The sequence below is a fragment of the Zalophus californianus genome, chromosome 5, assembly GCF_009762305.2.
Source record: "Zalophus californianus isolate mZalCal1 chromosome 5, mZalCal1.pri.v2, whole genome shotgun sequence".
In the NCBI taxonomy this organism is placed as follows: domain Eukaryota; kingdom Metazoa; phylum Chordata; class Mammalia; order Carnivora; family Otariidae; genus Zalophus; species Zalophus californianus.
In genome coordinates, this window is record NC_045599.1 from 1555085 (window position 1) to 1578174 (window position 23090).

Genomic DNA, 23090 nt, shown 5'->3' on the forward strand with positions numbered 1-23090 from the left:
GAGGGCCGTCACAAGTGGCCATGAAGGTAACCGAGGAGCCTCTGTGGTCCTGCTCCACCTCCCCCGGGAGCGGGGGGGGAATGGCCACTCCACTGACGGAGGCGAGCGCCCTCGAATGCAGCCTGGTGCGGGGGGAGCCAAATGGAGGGGAGCCAAATGGAGGGAGCGGGGAGTCACGTCCGGAGCGCAAGTGTCTGAAATAGGAGGTGGGGATCAGTTTTCGTCAGATGCCGGGGTTACTGTCATGCACAAAACTAGCTCTTAATACAGAGGCTGTGACAGGCTGGATTCCTTTATTGTATTAAAGGAAGATTCGTAAGTATTTTTTCCTGCTTTTAGCTTTAGTCCACTTCAGGTACAGCACTTTTTAATGAAACATGAAAGCAGTTAGGAGTATATGGCTCTGGTTTGCTCTTTAACTCACCCCATCTTTACAAGGAGAACAAACATGACTTATTACGGACTTAGCAAGCCAATGCCATGGATCAAGTGAATGTAGAAAAGGAAAACCCTCCGACTCTAAGTACTGCAACAGTTTGGTAGCCGTGCCGACCAGGAGACGCGAGTGCTGACAGCGCTAGCACGGACACGTCACGTGAGCGAGCCCGTTCCATAAGAGCTGCTTGTCTCATCCCTCACTGATGCACTCATAAAAATCACACGTGCTGGTAACTCCAGTATCAACTACGTTGTCTCTTTAATTTTGTGACGTTCGTATTTTATCAGATGCAGTCTCAAGCTAGCGGGAATGCTACCAGTTCAACACCACCAAGAAAGGCCCAGTCCTCAGCTCCCAAAGAGAAAAAGTGTTAGCAGTCGAGTCCACGAAGCTGTGAAGGCCATTGCGCTGTGCCAAACGTGACCCCCGTGTATGAGCCTCGAGCCGGCGTGATCGCAGAGGCCGAGTACGCAGAGGTGGACCAGGACTTCAGCGACGGGAACCGCACCTACCAGGCCGCCAGCCCTGACGAGGTCAGTCGGGGCCTCTTAGAGGATCTCAGATACAAATCTGCATCAGAGGCACAAGAATTCGTTCTTCCAGGGGCATGAATGCAAGGGGAGCTTTATTATCGTGTCTAATGGTGCCTTAGCTCCAGGCCTGAAGGCCACATGGCTCTCTCGGATTCGGGCATTTGGTCCTGGTGTGTCCACATACCCCAGAAAGTCTGAGTGAGTTACTGGAAAACACATGAGAAAAATCAGAGTTTTACTGATTTGGAAACTGATTTGTGACCGAGTCAGATCTTAATAAAGCTGCTGGCGCCTGGACTGTTCCTCCCTCATCATCCCATCTTCTTACTTCCACGTGAATTGTCAGGCTTACGTGTTAAATTTCCAGGTTTGTTCGTTTGTTTGGGCAGAATTTAGCTATAGCATATCTATTTCAAAAGAGAATTGGGCTATAAATCATTTCAAAAATCTACAGAAGACAGAAACAGTAAAATCTTCAATGTGGCAAATTAGTCATTTCTGACCTTACATCATTTTTTTACTTTTTTTTTTTTAAAGATTTTATTTATTTGTTTTTGTCAGAGAGAGACAGAGCACAAGCAGGGGGAGCAGCAGAGAGGAGAAGCACACTCCCTGCTGAGCAGAGAGCTCGATCCCAGGACCCGGGGATCATGACCTGAGCCAAAGTCAGACACTTAACCGACTGAGCCACCCAGGCGCCCCCATTTCTTTTATTTTTAGATTGATAAAAGTCATTGTTAAAATAATTTGCCCAATTCCTGTTCAGCCAGTATATTTTAAATAACGTTTTCTTATGCCCTCCCTTGTAGTCAAGGTTCTTGAGATGATTCTGTAATCCAACCAACCATGGAAGCAATATAAGCAAACAACCTTCTTTTTTTTTTTTAAATACTGTATGAAATTGGATCATGTAATAACTCCCAAAAAGTACCATCCATCACAGTTTAAAAAAGAAAAATCTGATCTAATGTTTTAAAGAGAGGAGCCCAGTGATTCTCGTAAACGAGTATTTCGGAAGAGCGAGGTCCTTCTGTAATGACATCACAGCAAGGAACTTGGGCGCCGCTTTCCCCTGAGATATCTGTGTCGGGGAGGCTGGAGGGCTGGGGCCTTAGGCTGCCGCTGGGAACCACAGCATGAAACCAAGAGCGCCAAGGTGCTGGGGAGTAACGTGTACTGCAGAGTCTGCAGCGCTGACAAGAGCGTCCCTGTTGTGCTGAATAAAATTAATTAAGAGGTCAGAAGATAAATCTGTGAGTTTCCCGTGTTAGGAAAGGCGTTCTGTGAGTCGTAGCTAGAGCCGGCTTGGGACCTGGGCCAGAGAGGACTGTGTAGTTGTGTGTTGTGGGTGCCGGCTTGCAGGGGCTCGTGTCCTGCTTCCCTGCAGCTGGGAGCAGCCAGTCCTGCCTGTTCATTCCTCGAAAGCTGCTTGCGACCATCCTGATGGGTTTCGTTCCCAGAGGCACCCTCAGTCCATGTCTGCCGTCTCCTGGGAGCCACAGGGGACACACCGGCACCCTTCATCCTGTCTGCGTGGCACGGGGACTGACAATTTTGTTTTCTTCAGTCTTTTTTGTGTATCTGCCTTTTTCTGTACCTGGGCTTGGTTCCAGAAGTGCTGATTGCTGGGCCTGGTGTGGAGCCGGTGCTTCTCCATTCTGGGAACGCACTAAGGGGCCCCCATAGCTGAGAACCACTGAGTCTTGTGAGTCCTCCTGGGCGCTCCCTATGGTGTGCGGGAAGCACCTCGGCGGAGCAGGTGGGGAGTGCCGGTGTGCGTGGTCCCTCCACAGTGCCCCCCACAGGCCGCACGGTGGAGACAGAGACTTGGGACCCCTTTACCTTGTTCTGACTTCATCATGACGAAGAACAGTAGCAAGAAACCCGAAGTGCACCAGCAGACGCTTGGTGTTTTACTAAGCTTTATGCACCGCTGTATTATTTGAAAACCAAATTTATTTTTGAAGAGGTAGTTACATAGGCACTGCCTTATTTATTTAGTCAGGAAATTATCCCACGGTAACCAAAACAAGCTACTTTAGAAATTATGACATGTCATTACTCAGGGGAAAAACAGCCAAAAAGATGAAAGTTCAGTTTTTCTTTAAACGTGGAAAGCTGAGACCGGTTTCACTAGCTCCAGCCTCCCCTCAGTGCTCGCTCACATGGAGACACCTCCCTGTCTTCCCTCCCCCCCCAGCCCCCGCAGCTGCCTGCCACACCCCTGCGGCCCTGGGCCCCCTCCACTGCGGAGGGTCAGCTCAGGGGTGATTTAGCTGGAGCAGACCTGCTGATGCACCCCCAGTGTCCCAGGCACACTGCGGGTCACACAGCTTGCGTGGGGCTCAGAGTGCCTCCCAGACATGAAGCGTTCAGGGAGCTGTGCTCAAATCATTCCCATGCACCCCAACTTCTCCCCACGCCTCTGCCTGCACCCCACCCAGGATGCTCTTGTTGGTTCACAACCAGCTGACAGTGGGCTCGTCAGGGCTGGGGTAAAGGGAACTTCCACTCTTAAACACTGTTGTATTACTAGTAGACATTTTTACAGTAACTTTATTATTCCTATAATTAGTTTTTAAATTAAACTGAAAAGAATGAAAGAGGCTGAAGACAAAGAAGGATCTCAAAGCCTGTTTGATCCTGAACCATCACCTTCATAGCAGCTTGTGTGGGTCGACCTGGCACGTTTTGGGTGTGGTGTGGTGCCACAGGTGTTTGAGGGGAGGGGTAGTGCTCTTTCTCGACCTCCTCAGACTCTTGTCTTCTTTTGTGCCCTGTGAGGGTCTCACCCGGACCGCCCCCCACACGGGTGTCCGGGTCTCAGCCACCGCCCTCCGCCACCCCACCCCCCCACCCCCCGGCGCGTGTGTGCAGGTCTCAGCGGGACCCTTGAGGCCCAGGCTGCAGGGAGGTGCTGGGATTGCCCTGCCTAGGGTAGAAAGGAGGGAGCTGTCCGTGGTATTTATCTAGAAACCAGTTTCCTGGGAGTATCAGGCCTTGATGTTCAAGCAGGAGCCCGAGCCCTGGAGTCCATAGCCAGGCCGAGTCTCAAGTCTCGCAGTAAAAGGTCTTTCCCCGTTCTGCTGCCTGATGACCTTGTGATGGCGAACCCCCATCACTGTGGAGTCCCAGCGTCACCCAGCTCTTCTCAGGATCACCGGCACGGCCTGTGAACACGGGGACTGGCCGCGGTGTGGCAGGTGGTTGAGGAACTGCGCAGCGCAGCCGGCTCATCACGGGGAGGCGGGCTTGGGGCACGTGGGGAGGCCCAGTTCCGCCATCTCTCCCGCTCTCCTCCTCGGTGTGCTTGGTCTGGAGTCTGCTGGTCAGGGGATGGGACTTCATTAGCACCCCTGGTACACTCTGTAGATTGTGTTGACCACTAAATATGGAGACATCTGTTGTGGCCAAACTGCATGCGGCTTTGGGAATCGTGTATGTAGCACATATTTTTATTTGGTAATAGGAAATCTAGGAGAAACTGCTAAGAGGAAGAGCTAAGATTTAGATGATGTATAAATTGCCATCTTAGCATTCCATTAGATGCTTTGAAACAGATGTGGGCCCCTGGTCACGGCCCTTTAAAGGAAAGGGGCCATGTTCCTTTTCATACAAAGAAAGGATTGAACACATTTTTTTCTGTATTATATAACAGTCTAGAAATTCTCAAAAATTGCACGTGATTATATATTGAAAAAGGACTATTTCCCAGTCTTAAGCATAGGAAACTGAGACCACAGATGTTTCTCAAGAAAAATCTTATTAGAAGTTGTAAAAATACTATATTACATGTTTACCTTGTTACCTGCCAAAAGTAAATATAAATTTTATTGAAAATACATGGAATTTTTCATCTTTAGGTTTTTATATAATTCATAACACTTTTTAAATCTTAGGTATGCACAATAGAGAGGGGTCTCATCAATTCCAAGATTACCGGAATCAAATAGAAACTGCCAATCTTATAATTGAGTTTTTTCCTTGTTTAAAATTTCTTTCTACTTTGGAGATTGGACAATGATTAAAAGTAGCAGCCCATTTAAATAACCTTAAAAAAAATCCCTAACACATAGTCTAAATCTGAAAATGAAGAAAATAGAGTTCATCATAAGTTTTAAAGAGCTCTATTGATGCAACGTTTGCAAATCCCTAAGGCCCAAGGAAAATAATCTAAATGGTTCATTATTTAGCTTATTGAACTTTGCTGCAGTTAGGTTGACGGATGATGGCAATGCTTCCCCATCACCAAAGCACCGTTTTAAAAGCATTTTTTATTGAATAAAGTGCTTAGAATATTGCACCCTGGAGCTTTATTCAGGGAAATGGCTCAGTTGATGTTTTCTGTTTGACCTCAGCTTTGACCTATCACAACATGGATGGTTAATAAGCAACATTATCATTTCAGAGATGTCACTGGTTTTGTCCATTCTGCATCAACACTCTGCTCTTACAATCCCTACGTGTTTATGGCTCTTGTGTTCTCTTCGTCTTGAGAAAGAATGTAATTTAAGTAGAATGTTCTTGTTTCTGAGTCCCTGGTATCACAGTTGCATTTCTTCACAATATAAGTGGCCTTCATTTTCATTTTCCTGAAAACAGAAAGGATCTCTTACCTTACCTACAGATGTGCACAAAGGAATGTTTTATACACATAATGAAACTGTGGGGGAGTTAATGTTAAATCCTTAAAGGCTCTGTGAGGTACAGTCATTAAATACTTGCTGGGACGTGTCATCGGGGAACATCGGTGATACTTTAAGGTGTAGCAAGCGGTGGTAATAGTCGAGTGTCAGTAACTCATCTTGTATTCACCACGTGGAGCCCACTGATGCCCTGTCCCTGTTTCTTATGATAAGTGATCAATATTTCATTTTCTCTGAGAGAGTAGAAAGTTTCACTTGCCTGTCGCTTTATCTCTACAGCCTGAGCATAGCAAACTGCAGCTTAGTAAACATTAGATGTTCCCTGGAAATTCCTAGACAGAATTAAGACCCATCCTCCTTCAGTTGTGGTGTGTCCCGTGCGAGACCCCGAATGTTGTGAGCCGTCAGAGCGGATATGCGCTCCGTGGGCAGAGCCTTGGTGCTCACAGTCCCTAGCTCCAGGGATCAGGGCACACGGTGACACAAACCCTAAAGGCCTCTGGCCTCTTTGGGCCCAAAAAGACTGATTGGCCATGATTTTTAATGACCGCTTCCTTCTGAAAACTAGCTGTTTACTGGTAATATTCTTCTCCGCACTGTGGCAAGAACGTTCTGTGTTTACATGTTATTTTCAGGTATAGATGTCAGCTCCTCACTTGGACATTTATTTGCAAGAATCAGCTAAAATTTATGCCAAACCACAAGTGGATTATTTAAGTATGGAAGTCTATACCGTCCTTAATGGCCTTGCTTTGGGGTTTCCCAAAGCAAGCTGTCGTGCGTGGGGTGGGTCCCGTTGTATACTCGCTGTATTGTGCACACTCAGTGGCGTGGGGCTAACTGTGGTGTTGCATTAGTGCATGTGGGGGCGGGCCCCCGGCTGACGGATGCCTCCTCCCAGGAGCGGCGGACAATGTGTGCACAGCTGACCATGACTGCTGATCGGAAGGTTTTCCAGGTGATCAGACTGCATTTCATGTTCATAATCTGCCAAGATTGTGTGTTACTAAGTGGCCTGTGGATGAGATTTAGCCCAGGCTCCCTCTTAAATATATTTTTCATATTCACATTTTAACTAATTTTACCTCTGTGTTATTGTCAGTAGTTACATTATTAGAAATTTCTAAAAGCTCAGTAGTCATGGAAATAGTCATTTTGAAATGTATTAAGCCTTTAAGTTTAGAGTTACCTTTACATTTCAGAGAATGATCTCTCAGCATTACATGCTGTTAGAACGTCAGGCAGCAGCTTCCGGAGGAACATGGCAGCACACAAGGAGGATTTGATAAACCACTTTCCCCACGTTTTATTCCAGTACTGACAAAACTGCCAAAACAGATCAAATCAAGCAGTAGCACTGGAAACTTCCTTACTAAAGAACCCATACCTGAGCACCAGGACAATTTTGTGTTCTGTGGGCCACGGATACAGGGCGAGGGGTGCTAGATGGCCCACCATCACAGAGAGCATCCCCCAGGAACAAGAAAAGACGTGCACCCCACCTCTGCCCTCTGCCTGAGTTAGAGGGCCTCACTGATGGAGAAGGCAGGGGGCTGTGTGTTCCCTGCTCCTGAGATAATTCTGAGCCAAAGACCTGACCGTTTCTATAGATACATACATACAGCAGCTTTGTATGTATGTCCTGTTAGTACAGAGAAGACAAAGAGAAGCCCTGGTCAGGAGAGGCCAGAGATCCAAAGCGACGTCCGTGCAAACACTGAACAACTCCCGCTCGCGCTCCAGCTCCCAGGGCACAGCCAGCAGCATGGTGGGGGGCACGGCAGACGGACCTGCGTTCCCCTTGGAGGACGTACCCGGGAACACCTTGCAGACCAGATGAGAATGCTCCCCAATAAGAAGAACAGTAAGTGAACTCGCATCAACTAAAACATTCAGAAGGATAAAACAAAACCAGAGGAAAGTAGGAGAAAGAAAAGGTAAGGAGAACAAAAAGTCATGATTGAGAAGGCAATAAATTCAGAAATTGTTGCAAAAATCAAAACAAAACTAATACAAACCAGTGAGTGCAAACTAAGTGCAAAATTAACCGAACACAAAACTTTTCTGGAACAAGGAAGGATATTCCAAAGGTTTCTAAATCATTTCATGAAGCCAACTTAATTCTAAATTCTAAAATCTGATCAAGATAACATAAATATACACACAGTAAGAAAGAGATTTACAGATGAATCTTATGACCATAGAGACAGAAATCCTGTAGTACCCACACACCTACAGTATGTTGAAAGACCATGACCCAGGAGCATTTTTCCTAGGAATATGAGACTGATACAGGACATACATTAGCATGGCTCTGTCGGAGTCAGAAATCACTTGATAATCTCACTTCCATTAGCGAGTGCCTTAAAAAAGGCATTTAAGTTAAAATTCAGTACCCATTCCTGGATCAAAACAAACAAACTAGGCCCCTCTCCACATCTAGTAATAGTCAATGCAAAATAGAGAGGTCCTTTCCTAGCATGATTCATGATACCAGTCTTAAATCAATACTCACCAACACACCAGATAAACTCTACAACCGTCCCAAGTGAAGAATAAAACAAGGATGTCTGCTAACTGCAGTACCATTTCATACTGTCCCGGATGTTCTATCCAGACAGTGTGTCAGAAAGAAATCATTATCGTTATTACAAGGAAATAAAATTACCGCTTAGACATGACGTGACTGTATATCTAGGCAACCGAAGAATCATCATTCAGGAGACCCCAATAAAAATACACAAACTCATACTTTCTTATATATCAACAACCACCTGCTGCATTGAAGATGATGGCCCATTCACAAAGCTACAACAATAAAAATATTTATTCATGAACTTAAGTAGAAATACGTCCTATGGGAAAAAAAAAACAGCTAATTTTAAAGCTGTGCTTCAAAGCACTGTTATTAATGCTTTACCTACATCAGTCTTCTAACAGATTCTGAAAGAGGTGTCCTCATTGATTGTTCAGGTAATTGTCAGCCCTGGCTCCCGTTCAGAAACACCTGAGGAGTTTTAAACCCTCCAATGTCTAGATTTCTTCCAAACCTACTGAAACTAAATCAGCAGAATGAAACATTCTTCACCAATTCCTTATATTATTCCTGATGGATCTGTTTTAAAAACAGTTAATTTCAGTAAATGTGAGGGTTGCGGTGTACGTTGCTTAATTAGTTAAGTAGGTACACATGTTCATATTAGACTGTTCTGCAAATCTACGTTTTACCAGCATGGAAGAACCTCCTGTGAAAAGCACTGTGCCGGGAGTCTGTAGTCTTGAGTCCTAGAAACCCCTCACCCCTGTTAGGCCTGCATTACCCATCAAAGGAGAGCAGGGCTGTCTATTTATGCCTGTACCGGTGATACCCCACCTCTCCCTCCCCCCAGCTCCCTCACAGTTACTGGAATACCCAAAGCAGTCTCGGGCCTTATATCTAATTGAATGTGATTGCAATTGCATACCTTCCCACATCCAGGCCCAAGTGGCTTCAGGTGAATTCAACCAAACATTTAAGGGGAAATAATACCAATTCTATAGAAACTCTTCCCAAATACAGTAGGGAAGAAACACCTGTCTGTGCTAAACTGACACCAGTATCAGACAAAGGCATCATGAGAGAGCTACAAACCAAATCACTATGAGCATAGGTGCAGAAATCCCACAGAGTGGGGGCAGGTAAAGCCCAACAGGAGGTGAAAAAGATAACACATCCTGATTAAGTGACACTTACCCCAGGAATGGAAGGTTGGTTTGACAGTTGTAAATCGATCGATGTAATTTCCTGCAGACTATAGGGGGAAATCCATATGATCATTGCAGGAGCTTCATGGGGAAAAACACTTGGCAAAAATCCAGCGTCTGTTTCTGATAAAATCTCTCAGTAAACTAGGAGTAAAAGAGTTTGTGCAGCCTAGTAAGGACATCTTTGAAAAATCCTGCTGTTAACATGATACTTCATAGGAAACAATGAGTAAGTTCCTTGTAATGTTTGGAGCAGGGAGAGGAGGTGTCCTGTCTTTCCACGCAGAACTAGCCAGGGCACTAACACAAGAAAAGAGAAATAAAAGGCATACAAGCTGGAGAAGAAGAAATAAAACTGTCTTTTTGGTGGAGGATATGATTATCTTCATAGAAAATCCCAAAGGCTCTACTAAAAAAAAAAAATAGTAATGTTTAAGAAGTGAATTTACCAAGATAGCACATCATAACGCCCATATACAAAAATTACTTGTATTTTTATATACTAGCAGTGAGCAATTACAAATTGAGATTTTTTAATGTACCATTTAAAATGCACCAAAAGCACATGAAATACTTAAGGCTGGATCTAACCAAACATGCATAGATCTGTGTACTGTCAGCACCGAGACAGTGGAGAGTTGAAGAGGGCCTGTGTGTGAGGGTGCATCGTGCTCACGGACCGGAAGACCTTCTGTTGCCGAGGTGCCGACTGATTTCCTGCCAAGGAGGTGCAGTGCAGAGGGGGTGATGCTTGAAGAAGTGGTGCCCAGAATAACGGGACTGTCATACACAAAGCCTCAACTAGTATCTCTCCCCATGTACAAAAATTAAGTCAAGGGGCACCTGGGTGGCGCAGTCAGTTGAGCGTCTGCCTTCGGCTCAGGTCATCATTCTGGGGTCCTGGGATCGAGCCCCGAGTCAGGCTCCCTGCTCAGAGGGGAGCCTGCTTCTCCCTCTCCTCCCGCTCGTGCTCACTCTCTCTGTCACTCTCTGTCAAATAAAATCTTTAAAAGAATTAACTCAAATTGGTCACAGACATATGAAAAACCTAAAAGTATAAAATTTCTAGAAAAGTCTATAGGCTTGAGTCAGACAGTGATTTCACGGGACACAAACAGCACAGTTTGTAAAAGAAGTTGATGAATTGGACTTGATGGTAAACATCACATTGTTCAGAGACACCATTAAGACAAGGACAAGCCACAGATCTGTAGAATATGTTTGTGAAATACATACCTGATCAATGAGTGGAAACCAAAATACGTGAAGACTTCTCAGAACCCGCTAATGAGAGAACTCCCCCCACACAATTCTAGCGTTGGCAAGAGATCGAACGGCACCGCCAAAAGGAGATATTGACCATATAAAAGCATAGGAATAGTGAGGCTTCGTGCGTCTGTCAAGTGACTGGCGTTTTGTGGGCAAGAATTGGCTGAAAGGTAGACTGGCAACTTGAGGGGAAGAGAGACATTGCTTAGACCCCAGGCCAGTGACACTGGGCACCCGGGGGCATGCCGCTCACGAGCAGGTGCTCAGGACTGTCCCGTTTACGCTTAGGCGTGTGTCATAGGCGCCCGTCAGCCCTCCATTGCAGATAAGAGGTTGTTAGTTCTCTCTTATTGAAGGAATGTTTGTGCTGGCCCCGACCAGTGAGCTGGGGGAGGGTGAGCCCGGTAGAGCTCGGGGGCCTCAGGCATGGAGGTCCTCAAACCACTGCGGGTTTGGGTGTGGAAGGTGACACGCAAGCAGACCCGTCGACGTGTGTGTGTTGTAGTGAGTGCCACAGCGGAGGGAACAGGCGGATGAAGGGGAGAGTGGGAGGGGGCCAGGACAGGGGCCCCCCAGGCCATCCGCGGAGCCTTCCGTAGGGGCAGGAGCGGGAGACATAGCCTGCGGAAGTGGATGGAGAGAGGGTGGCAGGCGGGCTCACCAACACAGCCCTGAACGCACACCTGGGACGGGCAGCGGCTCGAGGGGGCCAGCAGGTTCGCTCGCAGTCTGGCATCCAGCGCCGTGAGCCTGCCTCCTGTAGGCAGGAGCTACCCGGCGGCCTTCCGGCACGGCGGGGTTCCACCGTCTGAGCCCACGCTGTCGTCACTCGGACCGCTTCACGCTTCGGAGCCATGCCGTTCCTTATACATGAGCGCGGCTTTCGTGCTTTCACCAAGTATGTGATTTTAATTGCTTAAATGTCTTGAGGAGGTAAAAAGAGTCAAACTGTCAGTGCTCTTGACATTTTCTTTCCTTTAATTTCTACATTTAATATCACTAGATAGAAGTTACTTTAGGAGGCTTTCTGAACAAACACTACTGCTCTGTGTCAAATGGAGTTTGTATGGATTCTGGCCTGGCTCCCTTCACGCCCAGCGTGCTCTGAGTCGAGGCGGTAAAGCTCAGAACCAGAACGGGACACTGTTCGCCCTTCACCGCAAGCTCGTAGCCGCGTGTCTGACTCCGGGGGCAGGTACTGAGCACGTCGGTGGGAAGCCCACCACAAGTACTGCATGTCCGCGTCCATCCCGTGGGGTTGTTTGTTTACAGGCCCGTCCAGAAATGTTTGATTTTGTGGCACCCAAAAGAAGCCTCCCACCACTAAGCACCTTGCATCAGAACAGCAGTTGAAGCATCTATCTTGTGAAAAAGTTTATACTTCTCTTCTGGTTGGCGTTATGTAGAGAGTTAGTCCTCAGAATGATGATGATGAACAGTTGGCGTGGCCAGGTATAAGCCACTAGCCGGGTTCTGTTAGGAGCTGCTGCCTGGAACGGGTCGCAAAGTACGTAGTAAACAGATGTGAGTCCACGAGTGTAGACTGCTGAACCCGCCTGGAGGGGCACGGAGGAGGTGATGGGGCGTCCACAGAAGCATGCGGTTGACCGTCAGAATGTAATAGTCCCCCGTTCCCAGTGGACGTTCAACATCTCACCTGGGGAGTCCTGTGTCATTGGCACTGTATGTCGAGGTTTTATAGGAAACGTGTCCAGTGTGCATTTCCTTTTCCACCTGAACTGAGTTGCAGAATTGTTCGCTTGCCCCTTCTGGATGTGCTCTTTCTGTTGACGACCACGTGTCTTTTTGTAGTAGTGTAATTTAGAGCATATCGCTGGTGCTCTAGATTATAACGCTGTATTAGCCATACGTGGTTTTAGGCTCTTGGCAAACTTGAGGAGCTTGGGTAACACACTGGAAAGCCAGAGATGATGAGCTGCGCGGTGACTCACTGCTCAACAGTCTGCACGCTTCTGGGATGCTGGACTCATATCTGACCCAGCCGCTCAGCTCAGGAGCAAGACAGCCCCCACGTGTTACTGTTCCTGCAAACAAACCACCCAGCGTGGAGCCTGGGGGGTGGCCGGTGGGGAGGAGTAGAAAAGAGCCACTTGAGAGCACTCCTGGTGCGTGGGTCCGGAGTGGGGGGCTCACCCAGCCTGCGGAGCGTGTGCACCCTGGGAGGCCGCCACGGATGCCCCACCCCAGGCAGTACAGTCAGCCACGGAGACCACCCTTCGCTCAGCAGCCTGCGGGGGGCGTGTCCACCCCTGCGGGGCTGTCCCAACGTCTGGTGCTGAGTGGGGACCTGAGAACATGTGAACACTCAGGCCCCTGCGTCCTCACTGCCGTGGGAAGACCTGCCTGCCTTCACTTCTGCCACATCTAACGCACAGTCTCCACTTGTGGCCCTGGTCACCCCGATTCAGACACGCAGATCCTTTCTAGGACCAGAGATGTTGCCTTTCTAGATGGCTTTCCTTAATTTTAAAAAGCAGTGAAAAATCCTGGCATCTCCACGCGGCTTTTCCGTTCTCTGCCCAACCTGGGAGTTCCCTCTCCTGACCCAGTCGGGTGGTCCTGGGGAGGCTCAGCTGGCGGGGGGGTGGGGGGGGCGCGTCGCTGGTGCTCGGTACACACGTATTCTGCATGTGGTCAGACACGCGCTGCAGTTTGGGGTCCGCAAGACCTTCCGCCGGCCTGGGTTCCCCAGCAGGACTGCGCAGCCGTCAGACTCACTTCACGGCGATGACCACAAGAGGACGAGTGGGAGCAGTGTAAGGGGTGCCCAGGCCGGGGTCCCTCCCCGGGGGTCCTGTGGACAGCGCTCACTCATCAAAGCGATGATGCGTGACACCATGCACGGAGCGCTGCCCACCCAGGAAGCCCACCTGAGCCTTGGCGTCCAGGGTTTTCACTGGGGGTCATTCGTGTAGACGCGGGTGACCCCCACATGGCTGACCTTCGTTTCCAGCCTCTGCAGGTCAAGGGGACACCACGAGACTGGCGCCCCTCCATAAAGCACAAGGATGGTGCCGACCACGTGTAGCTGGCCCCCCGTTCCCAGGGCTCGTTCCCTTGGCGTGGAGGTCACCCCCAGAAGCACAGGCCCAGCAGGCCATAGAGTCAGGCAGTCACCCCTACGCAGGGGAGCGTTCTGACCTTGCATTCGCTCCCCAGCAGAGGTCAGGGGTCACAGCGTGCTCTCCTGACTCTGTGACCCCATCTGAGGCAGCTTTGGGCCTTCACTGTTTTCCGGCAAAACATTTCTAGACAGCAGTTTCTCACAGTATTTGACAAACATAAACATTCAAGTTGTTACTAGTTGTCTAATTTATCTAATGGAAAAAGGAGAACAGAGATCTTACTGAAACAGTTAATTAAAATAGATAAAAGTAAAAGTTTGCTCATTTCCTTTATTTCCCAGAAAAAGGGGAGAGGCATCAATTACACATTGAGAGTGGGGCTTCACATTTATAAAGGTAAGGTGCTGGGTGTTCCTAGAACAGCGGGCTCCCGAAATGCAGCAGAGGAAATCCAGCATGTCAGACATGGTCTGACCATCCCGAATATTGTACAGATTCAGGGCCTTGGGCTTATTCTTGTTTCGAGTTTTGCCTTAGCTCTTTAAACTCAGTCTTCCAGCCTTTTGAGCACATTGTCTCTGGTCAGTGGTTTTGGGTACTAGGCAGGTACCTCCTATCTAAGGACACCTGGTAGTGTCCAGGCTGCTCCAGGCACACAGAAGGTCAAGGTGGACACAGCAGAAAAGGCCCAATGTCAGAATTTTCCCTTCAGTGAGACCGTGGGAACACCCCCTCACTGGGGGTGTCTGTGCAGATGCCCTCGTGGGCGGGCCTGGCCCAGCGCGTGTGGACGGCACTCTCCTAGATGCCAGAGCTGATTGCATGGCGTTGCTCACAGCAAAATGAGAATTCTACACCATTAGATCTTACTGGTTGGCAATCTAATATGTAACATTTTGCTGTCTTGAATTTATAGTTCAGCTAATAGTATGATTTTATTAACTTAAATGAAACTTGTATCTTTAAAGGGAAAATTGGGGAGCAGAAATTGACACACTGCACATAGCTGTTCCTACCTCACCAAGCAGACTTGTGCCCAGCAACAGGCGGGGGGCCAGGCGTGGGCAGTCGGGCCAGACACCGTTTCCGGTGTCCCGTGATAGTATTTGCCAGCAGGGCCCAGAATGATGTAGGGTCCGGAGAGGAAATCTCTGGGTGCCTGAGGACCCCGCCAGGTGGAGAGACGGGGTTTCCGGGACCTGCCTGTGAGCACCAGCCTGGGTCCCCAGTCCTGCGCCCCACGCCGGGTCCCCTGCTCGGCCAGCCCAACGTCCGGACGGAACCCGGGCCCGGACAGATCCGCGCGCCCCGCCCGGAGCAGCAGGAGGCCCTGGCAGCCTGGCCATCCCGCCCAAGGTGGAGCACCTCATTCACCGCCTTGGCCCCGGGGCCCCTTCGCCCCCTGCTGGAAGCTGGCTGAGCGCTCCTTGGTGCCACCAGGGCTGTGCCCTAGGATGGCTGGGCCGCCACACTGCGTCCCCGCCAGGGGGGCTGGAAGGGACATTCTGAGGGCCGGCGGGATGCCCGCGATCGCCCCCTCCTCTCCAGCTAGTACATGGCCGGCCACGTGGCAGAGGTTTCTTTCTAGTCAGCAGGGCACCTGCGGTAGGTGCTAGGGTGCTCCTCCTTCCACGGGTGAGCAAGCTGAGACTCAGGGAGGGAAGCACCCCTGAGGGTGGACTCACCTGCCCTCCTGCCTCGCTCAGTCCTGGAATTCCTATTCCTTACTCCCCCCCCCCCCCCACTCAGTTCACCCAGGTTCTTTCCGCTCAGAATGTCACCTCCCCTCCGCTCCATCAGGGAGCAGTGTCCCCCAGAAGCCCAGTATCCTCGGCTCGATGCTCCTCTTGCTCACTCTTAGGGTCCTCCATCAGCCCCTCACCCCTTCCCGTCTCCAGGCAGATGATGACATTTCCCCTGGCTTTGGCCCCGCTGACCTCAGGGTGGCACATCTCTAAAGCGCTCAGATTCTGTAGAGACACCTGCACACAGCCTCAGCTGATCTGCGCTGTGTCCTCAGCCCCACCCCACCTTCCCAGGCTCCGAGGTTAGAAGGGGAAATACAAATGCAGCCCTCCAGCGGGGGCTCACGAGGGAAGCTGGGACACCAACATGACTCAGACGCAGTGGGACAGGCTCGCTGGTCATCTGGAGGGTGTGGTGGCAAGCAGAAGCTGAGGACACTGTGCTCCAAGACGGATGGCCGCCTTGCACACACCAGCCCAGGCTCGAGAAGACTGCTGAAGAGCTCGCTCAGCGTGGACACCTCAGAGGGAATTAAAGGGCATTCCGCACCCGTGTCTCAGACGAGGATTTAAGAAGAGTCCACTACAATGAGGGCTCCTAGACGAGACGCTAAAATATCTGGACGACACCCAAGAGTGATCCCAGACCTGGAAACAAAGACCCCAAAGTCTCATTGCACGAGGAATAAACAAAGGAGTTTTCATCAGAATTGTGCTGAGCTGAACAGCGGTGCCCAGTGGCTGCCGGAGGCGGCCACAGGAGTGCCGCTCCCGTCCATCCGAAGGCTCACGAGCCAGGGCTGGTTCTTCTGAGGCTGGGATGGAGACTGCCGCTTCCTCTGCCCCAGCACCTGGAGGTTTGCTGGTGGCCATGGATGCTCCTCGAGGGCTGGTGCGTCCCCCAAAACTGCCCCCATCTCTGCAGGCCATCCTCCCTGTGTGCCCGTCTGGCCCTTCCTGAGCAGGTGAGAGATCCCAGAACACAACACACAAGATCGTGGAAGAGTGTCTGCAGAGAGTGCAAAACAACGGCAGGTCTGACTCACGCGGGGTGGAGCAGAAGGGGTCAGGGAGGGCTTCTCGGAGGAAGGGACATTCGGAAGAGAGCTGAAGCACAGAGGTACTTAGGGAAGTTGCGTGGGCTTCCGCGGAAGAGGAGACCACTTGTGAAAAACCCCAGAGTGGTGGAAGCGGAGGGAAGGGTGAGGGGGGGAGAGCACAGGCCGTGGAGGGAGGTTCAGTCCGAGGACAGGGAGCCCCGGGCAGGCTCGGGGGCTGAGCTTGGAGTCCAGGACCCCCAAACGGAGATGCCACGTGAGGGGCTGGAGTTCAGAGCACAGAGAGATGTGGGAGCCGGACACGTGGAGTCACCAGTATGTAGTTGGCGATGCAATTCGCTGGTGCGGTTAGGGCCACCCGAGGAGAACACAGTAGAATGGCATCAGTCAGCTACTGCCACGTAAGGACCACCCACAGGATCTCTGTGCTATGAACCGACACGAATGTACTTAGCTTTCCCGTCTGGGCAGCATGGGGTCAGGTGGCGCAGGCCGGCCCTGCTGGGCGGCGGGGGTCTCCGCAGCTTGCGCCCGCCTTGGGGGGTGGCTGTCCGTGACTGGTTCGCGCCGGCTCTGCTGCCATTGTCCCCCTCCCACCGAGGGCGGCCACGTCCCGCTCGTCTCACGGCCACGCCGAGGCCACAGCAGGCGAGGCCACAGCAGGCTGGGAGGAAGGGCTCAGCACAGGACTGCATTTCTGCCTCAGCGGCTAAGTGAAGCATGTCGAGGGGCCAAACCCCAAGTGCAGAAGGGCCTGCACAGGGTCTGTTGAGGGTCACAGCCCTGGGCACGTGCAGGAGCCCAGGCTGAACCCAGCTCTGTGTCCTCACACAAGGGCTGCACCCAGGCCTTGCGTGGGCTGTGGGTGGGGTGGGGTGGGAGGGTGTCACTGTATAGATGGGGCATGGGGGGGTCAGCATTGAACAGCTGGGGGAGGGGCCCTCGCGGGTGGGGCTCTTGTCTGAGGAGGAAGTTGGGTGAGGGGACCCCGGCCATGGTGACCTCACTTCCCTGACAACAGAGCCCATCAGAATTTGGAACCCAGGTAACCAGGAACCCACATTCCAGAGACAGCCCCCGGCCCAGCTCATTACATTGCAGATAGTGAAACTAAGATGTTCGCGTGCTGTGTTCCCAGATCCGGAGGTTGCCGACGGAAGAAAGCGCGCCCAGCAAATGCTGTCTCAAGATGTCCTTTCAGGGCTCCCCACCGCCTCTGGCCGTTTGGTCGGAAAGACCACAAGGTGACACCAGGAGTCCCAGAGCCGGCCACCCAGCCCCACAGGGTCTAATCCACCTGTGCAGCCCCAGGTCCCCACCCGTGTGTGTGTGTGTGTGGGTGTGTGTGTGTGTGTGTGAAGAGGGGTCACGTAGGGTGGGCGAACCCCATTCAAGAGCAGGCTGATGAGGGGTCAGATACCCAGTGGGCAGGTCTTGTTCAAGGTCAAGGGTGGCTGGGTGGGACGGGGTGTGTGCGGATGCGAGCTTCTGCCCTGGGTTTATCCCAATTGCCCTGGAGCGGGGGTCACTGTACCGCGTGCAGGGCTGGGCACGCACAGGTGTGTCTGATCTGGGATCTGGGAGCAGGAGGGGGACAGGGCAGGGGGACAGGGAGGCTGGCTGGGCAGGGCTGTGATGCCTCTGGGCCGGCTACCCGTCCCTGTCTTTGCAGACCACGGATGAAATCGGGAGGAGGCTGGCGGACAGCCGTGACGTTTCCGCGACCTGGGGCGTGACCCCACAGGGGTCCCCAGGAGCAGGTGCTGGGGATTGCGGGGGAAGGCCTCCGACACCACCCAGACCACTGTCCCTGGTGGTCATTGACTGGATTCTGCTCCAGGAATGGAGCCCACGGAGACCGAGCTCGAGGCTGAGAAGCCTGGGGCGGGGTGCCTGTGGGTGTGTGGGGACGGGTCGGGGCCGGCCCCACAGGGAGGAGCCCCGAGAGGCTGGTGTGGGGCCAGGAGCAAAGACTGTGTGCAGAGCACCCAGCGGGTGGACTGCAGTCGGGGAGACGTCCCGGGGAGGGCTCCTTCCTGGCTGCGGCTTCTCTGGGAGGCTCTGGGCTGGGCTCTGTCTTGCAAATACCCACGGAGAGCAGGCACGGGGGTGAGCTTTCCTCCTCTCACAGATGTTCCACGACCTAAGGAGCTAGAGCCGGCTCCAACTCCATCAGCAGCTCTCCAGGGAGGGGTGGTGCCTGCAGAGACTTCAGCAGGAGCCCAGGAGCCGGCAGTTGACCCGGCACCTGCCCACGGAGAGCCTGACGCCGACCAGGAAGGGCCTGCTCGAGAACCTGTGCCCGGAGAGCCTGCCCCTGTTCCTGCCACTGTTCCTGCCGGAGCCAGGGCCCCTGTGCCTGCCCCGAACTGTGGCCCTGCTCCTTCCCCAGACCCCGCTCCTGCCCTGGATCCTGACCCATCCCTACCCCTGCCAGTGCCCCTGTCCCTGCCCCTGACCCAGATACTGCCTTGGTTCCTCTATGTGCCATTGCTGCAGACCCTGTCCCTCCCCTTGCACCTGCCCCTTCCCCTTCCCCTGCTTGTGCTCCTGTTCTGGCCCCTGACCCAAGTCCTGCCCCTTCCCCTGCCCATGCCTGTGTCCCTGTTTTCGCCTCTGACCCAAATCTTGCTCCCACTCATGTCCCTGCCCCTGCCCGTGCCCCTGCAGCTGCCACTTCCCCAGCACCTGCCTGTGCACCTGTTCTTGCCCCTGCTCCGGATCCTGACCCAGCCCCTGGCCTGGATCCTGCCCCTTCCCCTGCCCCTGGCTCTATTCCTGTTCTTGCCCCTGTCCCGGCTTCTGCCCCTGCAACTGTCCATTGCCCTGCCCCTCCCTCTGCTCCGGTGCTTGCCTCTGACCCAGCTCCTTCCCCTTTCCCTACCCGTTTCCCTGCCCCTGCATGTGCACCCATTCCTGCCCATGACCCGCCTCCTGCCCCTGCACCTGTCCGTTCCTCTACCTGTGTCCCTGTCCGTGCCCCTGCCAGAGCCAATGCCCTTTCCCCTGCCTGGGTCCCTGCTCCTGCCCCTGCCCCTGCCAGAGCCGATGCCCCTTCCCCTGCCTGGGTCCCTGTTCCTGCCCCTGCCCCTGCCAGAGCCGATGCCCCTTCCCCTGCTTTCCAGGGCCGCGGGCCCTTCCCTTGGCCCTGCCTGTGCTCCTGTACTTGCCCATGACCCAGCTCCTACTGTGGATCCGGCCCCTGTCCCTGCTCTTGCATCTGGCCCTGCCCATCCTCCTGTTCCTGCAGGGCTCCCAGAACCACAGCCAGAGCCCACATCCTCGTGGGGAGAGCCCCTTGTACAATTACCCTTATTTCCATCACCCGACCCTGATGCCCCGCCAGATTGTTTCATCCCCTGCCCCTGTGTTCTTTCTCTCTGGTACATGTTAACTGTTATATTATCTTTCCTTATCCTCTACGCTGTTTATTATTTATTTTAAATAAAATTAATTGTTTTCTGTTGGACAAGTCTGCAGCATTAATTATATTCCCAATGCTGTGCCACCGCACCCCAGAACATTGCTGCACAATATCTGCTTCCGCAAAGGACACCCTGAACCAGAAGGCCTCCCTGCCCATTTCTCCCCGAGCCCAGGCCCTGGCGACCCCTAAGCTGCTTTCTCTCTCTGTTCCTTTCCTGGGTGTTTCCTGTACGTGGAATCACGCAATAGGGGCTTTTGCGTCTGCCCCCCTATTTTCAAAGGGAACTCGTTTCCTTCTGTATTTATTGGACACAGAATTTCCCTTATTCGATATTGAAATGCCTGGGGCTTACAGATCAGACGTAATCAGAGAGGCCACTTTAGGAATTCTGGGCACAATCTTGGGGCCGAGACCCCTGTTCCTGCTGGGACACCTCAGCCTGACCCCAGACAGGACAGGGCTGGTTCCTCCTGTGGCCCACACAGAAACCAGGGAAATGCAGAAAGCTGGAAGACACACCCCAAAGGGCAATGCATTGCTCACAACCCCAGGCCAGAGAAAGGTTTCAGCGGACTCTGGTCCAAACCACGCTCCAAGTCACTGGGTTCCACAGGGAGAGACCACACGCATGCAAGTCCAAGTGGGGACAGGCACGGGGGGAGTCAGAGAAGCGGAGCTACCAGGGAAGGACTCTGGCAAAAACAAAAAACTCTATGGAGGCAGCGCTGGTCACCCTCAGACCGGCAGGTGTCTGGTCTGGGGACCAGCAGCCCTGGGGAGAACGTGAGGAAGCGGAGGTCCCCTGGAGGAAAGGGTGACGGCACCCCTGTCTGGGAGGACAGTGCGCAGCACCCATCCCAGCCTGCAGGTGCACCCATCACCTACTGTGGGCAGCTCAATCCCAGCTTGTGGAGGGAAGACCCGTGTCCATAATCCCCTATTTGCAACAGAATCCATAAAGGGGAGTTTGTGGGTCAACACGTATACAGTGTTTAAGGTACAAGTCTCGAATTCCAACATCCATGGTCTGCTTGTCCACCTTGAGCCTTGTTTGGGAAGCAGGGGTGGGGACGCCCGGGGCTGTGACCTGTGGGAGGGGTGGGGAGGGGGAGCTCTGAATGGAGTGACCAAAGCACACGGGGTGACCTGCCCAGGAGGGACCCTCTCGGGCCCCAGCCCCTCTCCTGACCTCGCGCACGATGGCGAGGGTGTGATGATGAAGGTGCTGGCCCTTGGCTGGCCAGTTCCGTAGCTGGTGTCGGAGCTGCTCAGGCTCCACACCGGGCTCTGATCCCAGAGCTGGCGCGAGAGCTGAAGCTGCAGCTGCCCCAGTCTCGGGAGCTGCGGCTCGCATCGCTGTTGGACCTGGCTCGAGCTCTGGGGCAGGTGCTAGAGCTGAATCCCCCTCCAGAGATGATCTAGATCCGGTTCCGCACTCGGATAAGGCTCTTGAACCCACGAACGGCTTTCCTCCCCTGCCCATTTCATGGATGACAAAACTCGGGGCGGTGACGGGACCGGCTACCTGGGGGTAATGGCTACGGGGGGATTCAGCCCAAGGATCCTGCATGACCTTCACCTCGTGCCTCATACAGGTCGGTCCTGAGCTGCCCGAAAGGGGGAAGGGCCTGAACCGCTGCTCCCGGCACCTGATCCCACCTGATCAGAGACTCTCGCCAGGGACGTGAAGTCCTCGTTTGACCTCTGCTCCGGCCAGCCCCACGTGAGCAGGGACCGTGCTTCCTCACCGCTGGGTCCCCAACCCCAGAACAGTGCCTGGTAGTGGAATCAGTTCACATTGTAGTGAATCACAGGGATCCCCCAGCAGCCCCTTGATGTGGGGGATGTTGCTTACAGAAGAGAGATCTGGGCCACAGACTTGTGTTCACTCTTTCATCCACTCGTGCAGCATCCCCACCTGTGTCTGTTTGCTGGAATTCAGAGGGGACCCCCAGACACCCTCCCTGCCCTCGGAGCTCCCAGCCCAACCATAGGTCAGCATCTCACCTACAGTCCGCAAGGGGGCGATACAGAGCTAGAGCATCTCTAGCACCAGACCTTGCAGGAGGCATGGGGCTGGGCCCGCCCTGGTGGCAGCTAAGATCTAGAACCATCTGACGCACTAGAACCTGCCCCAGTGCTGACTCGAGCCAGCCGTGGAAGCAGCTCGAGAGCCTGAGCCAGTGCCCCCACAGACTAGAGCCCGTCCAGCTCCGACCCGATAATACTGGTATTATCAAAATCATTCTGTAGACAGAACCCGAGAGAAATATTATGCTTGTATATACCCCACCCACTACCATACCGTACAACACTAGTAAAAAACAAGAACCACTAATCAATCACCAATTACATAGGATATGATCTGCACTATCTTCACAACTGATAAAGGCTAAAATATGTTTAATTCTAGCTTTGTTAACATAGGTATCCTTCTTGAAATGATCCTAAATATCTTCCTAGCTCTGGGGAAAATCTGAAAGAAGCCCAGAGCTGATATATTTAATGTCATTCAAACCCAAACTACTTATTCCCAACAAAACAATCAATTGTGAGAAGTTGATGGACAAAGCAAAAGGGTAGAAACCCTATATATGTATATCCTTTCAGCTCCCTGATGAGGTACATTCATAAAAAGCAGTCTCAAAGCATGTAACTCCTATCAGGTATCAAATCTGCCTAATTTCTATAAAATTTATTTAGAGCAATCCAATAATTCCCAGTATTTCAACAAATATTGATAATCCCTTATTATCAACAGGTTGAACACTCACAGCAAAATAAAATAGTAAAATAAGAATAAATACCAACACACAAATAAATGAGTACAAAAGCTGACCGACCTAGGAGAAAAGGGTGGGGTGACCCACTTCAGCAGGCCACCACTGAGGGCCTCCCCCAGGAGATGACCCTTGAGTCCTAAATGGGAAAGACTGGGCAGATGGACAGCACCGGTACAGGCAGCGGACTGGGCTAAATTAATCCAAGACAGGCTCTGAGCCTACAGTAGGCAGGGGCCCTATCTTTGTGGGTCATGATATCAAGCTTCTTTCCCATCAATATTCTCACCATTTCTACCATTTGGATCACAATCCAGTTTTTACTTTTCTTAAGGTCTAGCCCATACAAAAAGATTTCCTCTA

General features: G+C 52.1%; 1 protein-coding gene and 1 long non-coding RNA gene across 4 annotated transcripts; one reads left to right on the forward strand and one right to left on the reverse strand.

Moving 5' to 3' along the window:
- Positions 1-1643: 1643 nt before the first annotated feature.
- On the reverse strand, positions 1644-10302 carry LOC118356982. Of its 3 annotated transcripts, XR_004820065.1 has the most exons (4): positions 10206-10267; positions 9352-9771; positions 6808-7501; positions 1644-5564 (listed from the first exon to the last, which is right to left on the reverse strand). It is a non-coding gene; the product is annotated as an uncharacterized LOC118356982 (long non-coding RNA). The 3 variants fall into 3 exon arrangements; XR_004820064.1 differs by having other exon boundaries at positions 6808-6944; positions 9352-10302; XR_004820063.1 differs by having other exon boundaries at positions 9352-10302.
- A 5980-nt stretch (positions 10303-16282) lies between these two features.
- Positions 16283-20656, forward strand: LOC118356979 (tetra-peptide repeat homeobox protein 1-like). Its single transcript, XM_035727553.1, has 4 exons — positions 16283-16427; positions 17659-17764; positions 18193-18280; positions 18652-20656. Exon 4 carries the CDS (start codon positions 19113-19115, stop codon positions 19962-19964), a length of 852 nt encoding a protein of 283 aa, XP_035583446.1. The 5' UTR covers positions 16283-16427; positions 17659-17764; positions 18193-18280; positions 18652-19112; the 3' UTR covers positions 19965-20656.
- The last annotated feature ends 2434 nt before the right edge of the window (positions 20657-23090 follow it).

Excerpts from the sequence above, each read along its gene's own strand:
- LOC118356979 (XM_035727553.1), top strand. The coding sequence starts at position 19,113 with ATGCCTGTGTCCCTGTTTTCGCCTCTGACCCAAATCTTGCTCCCACTC.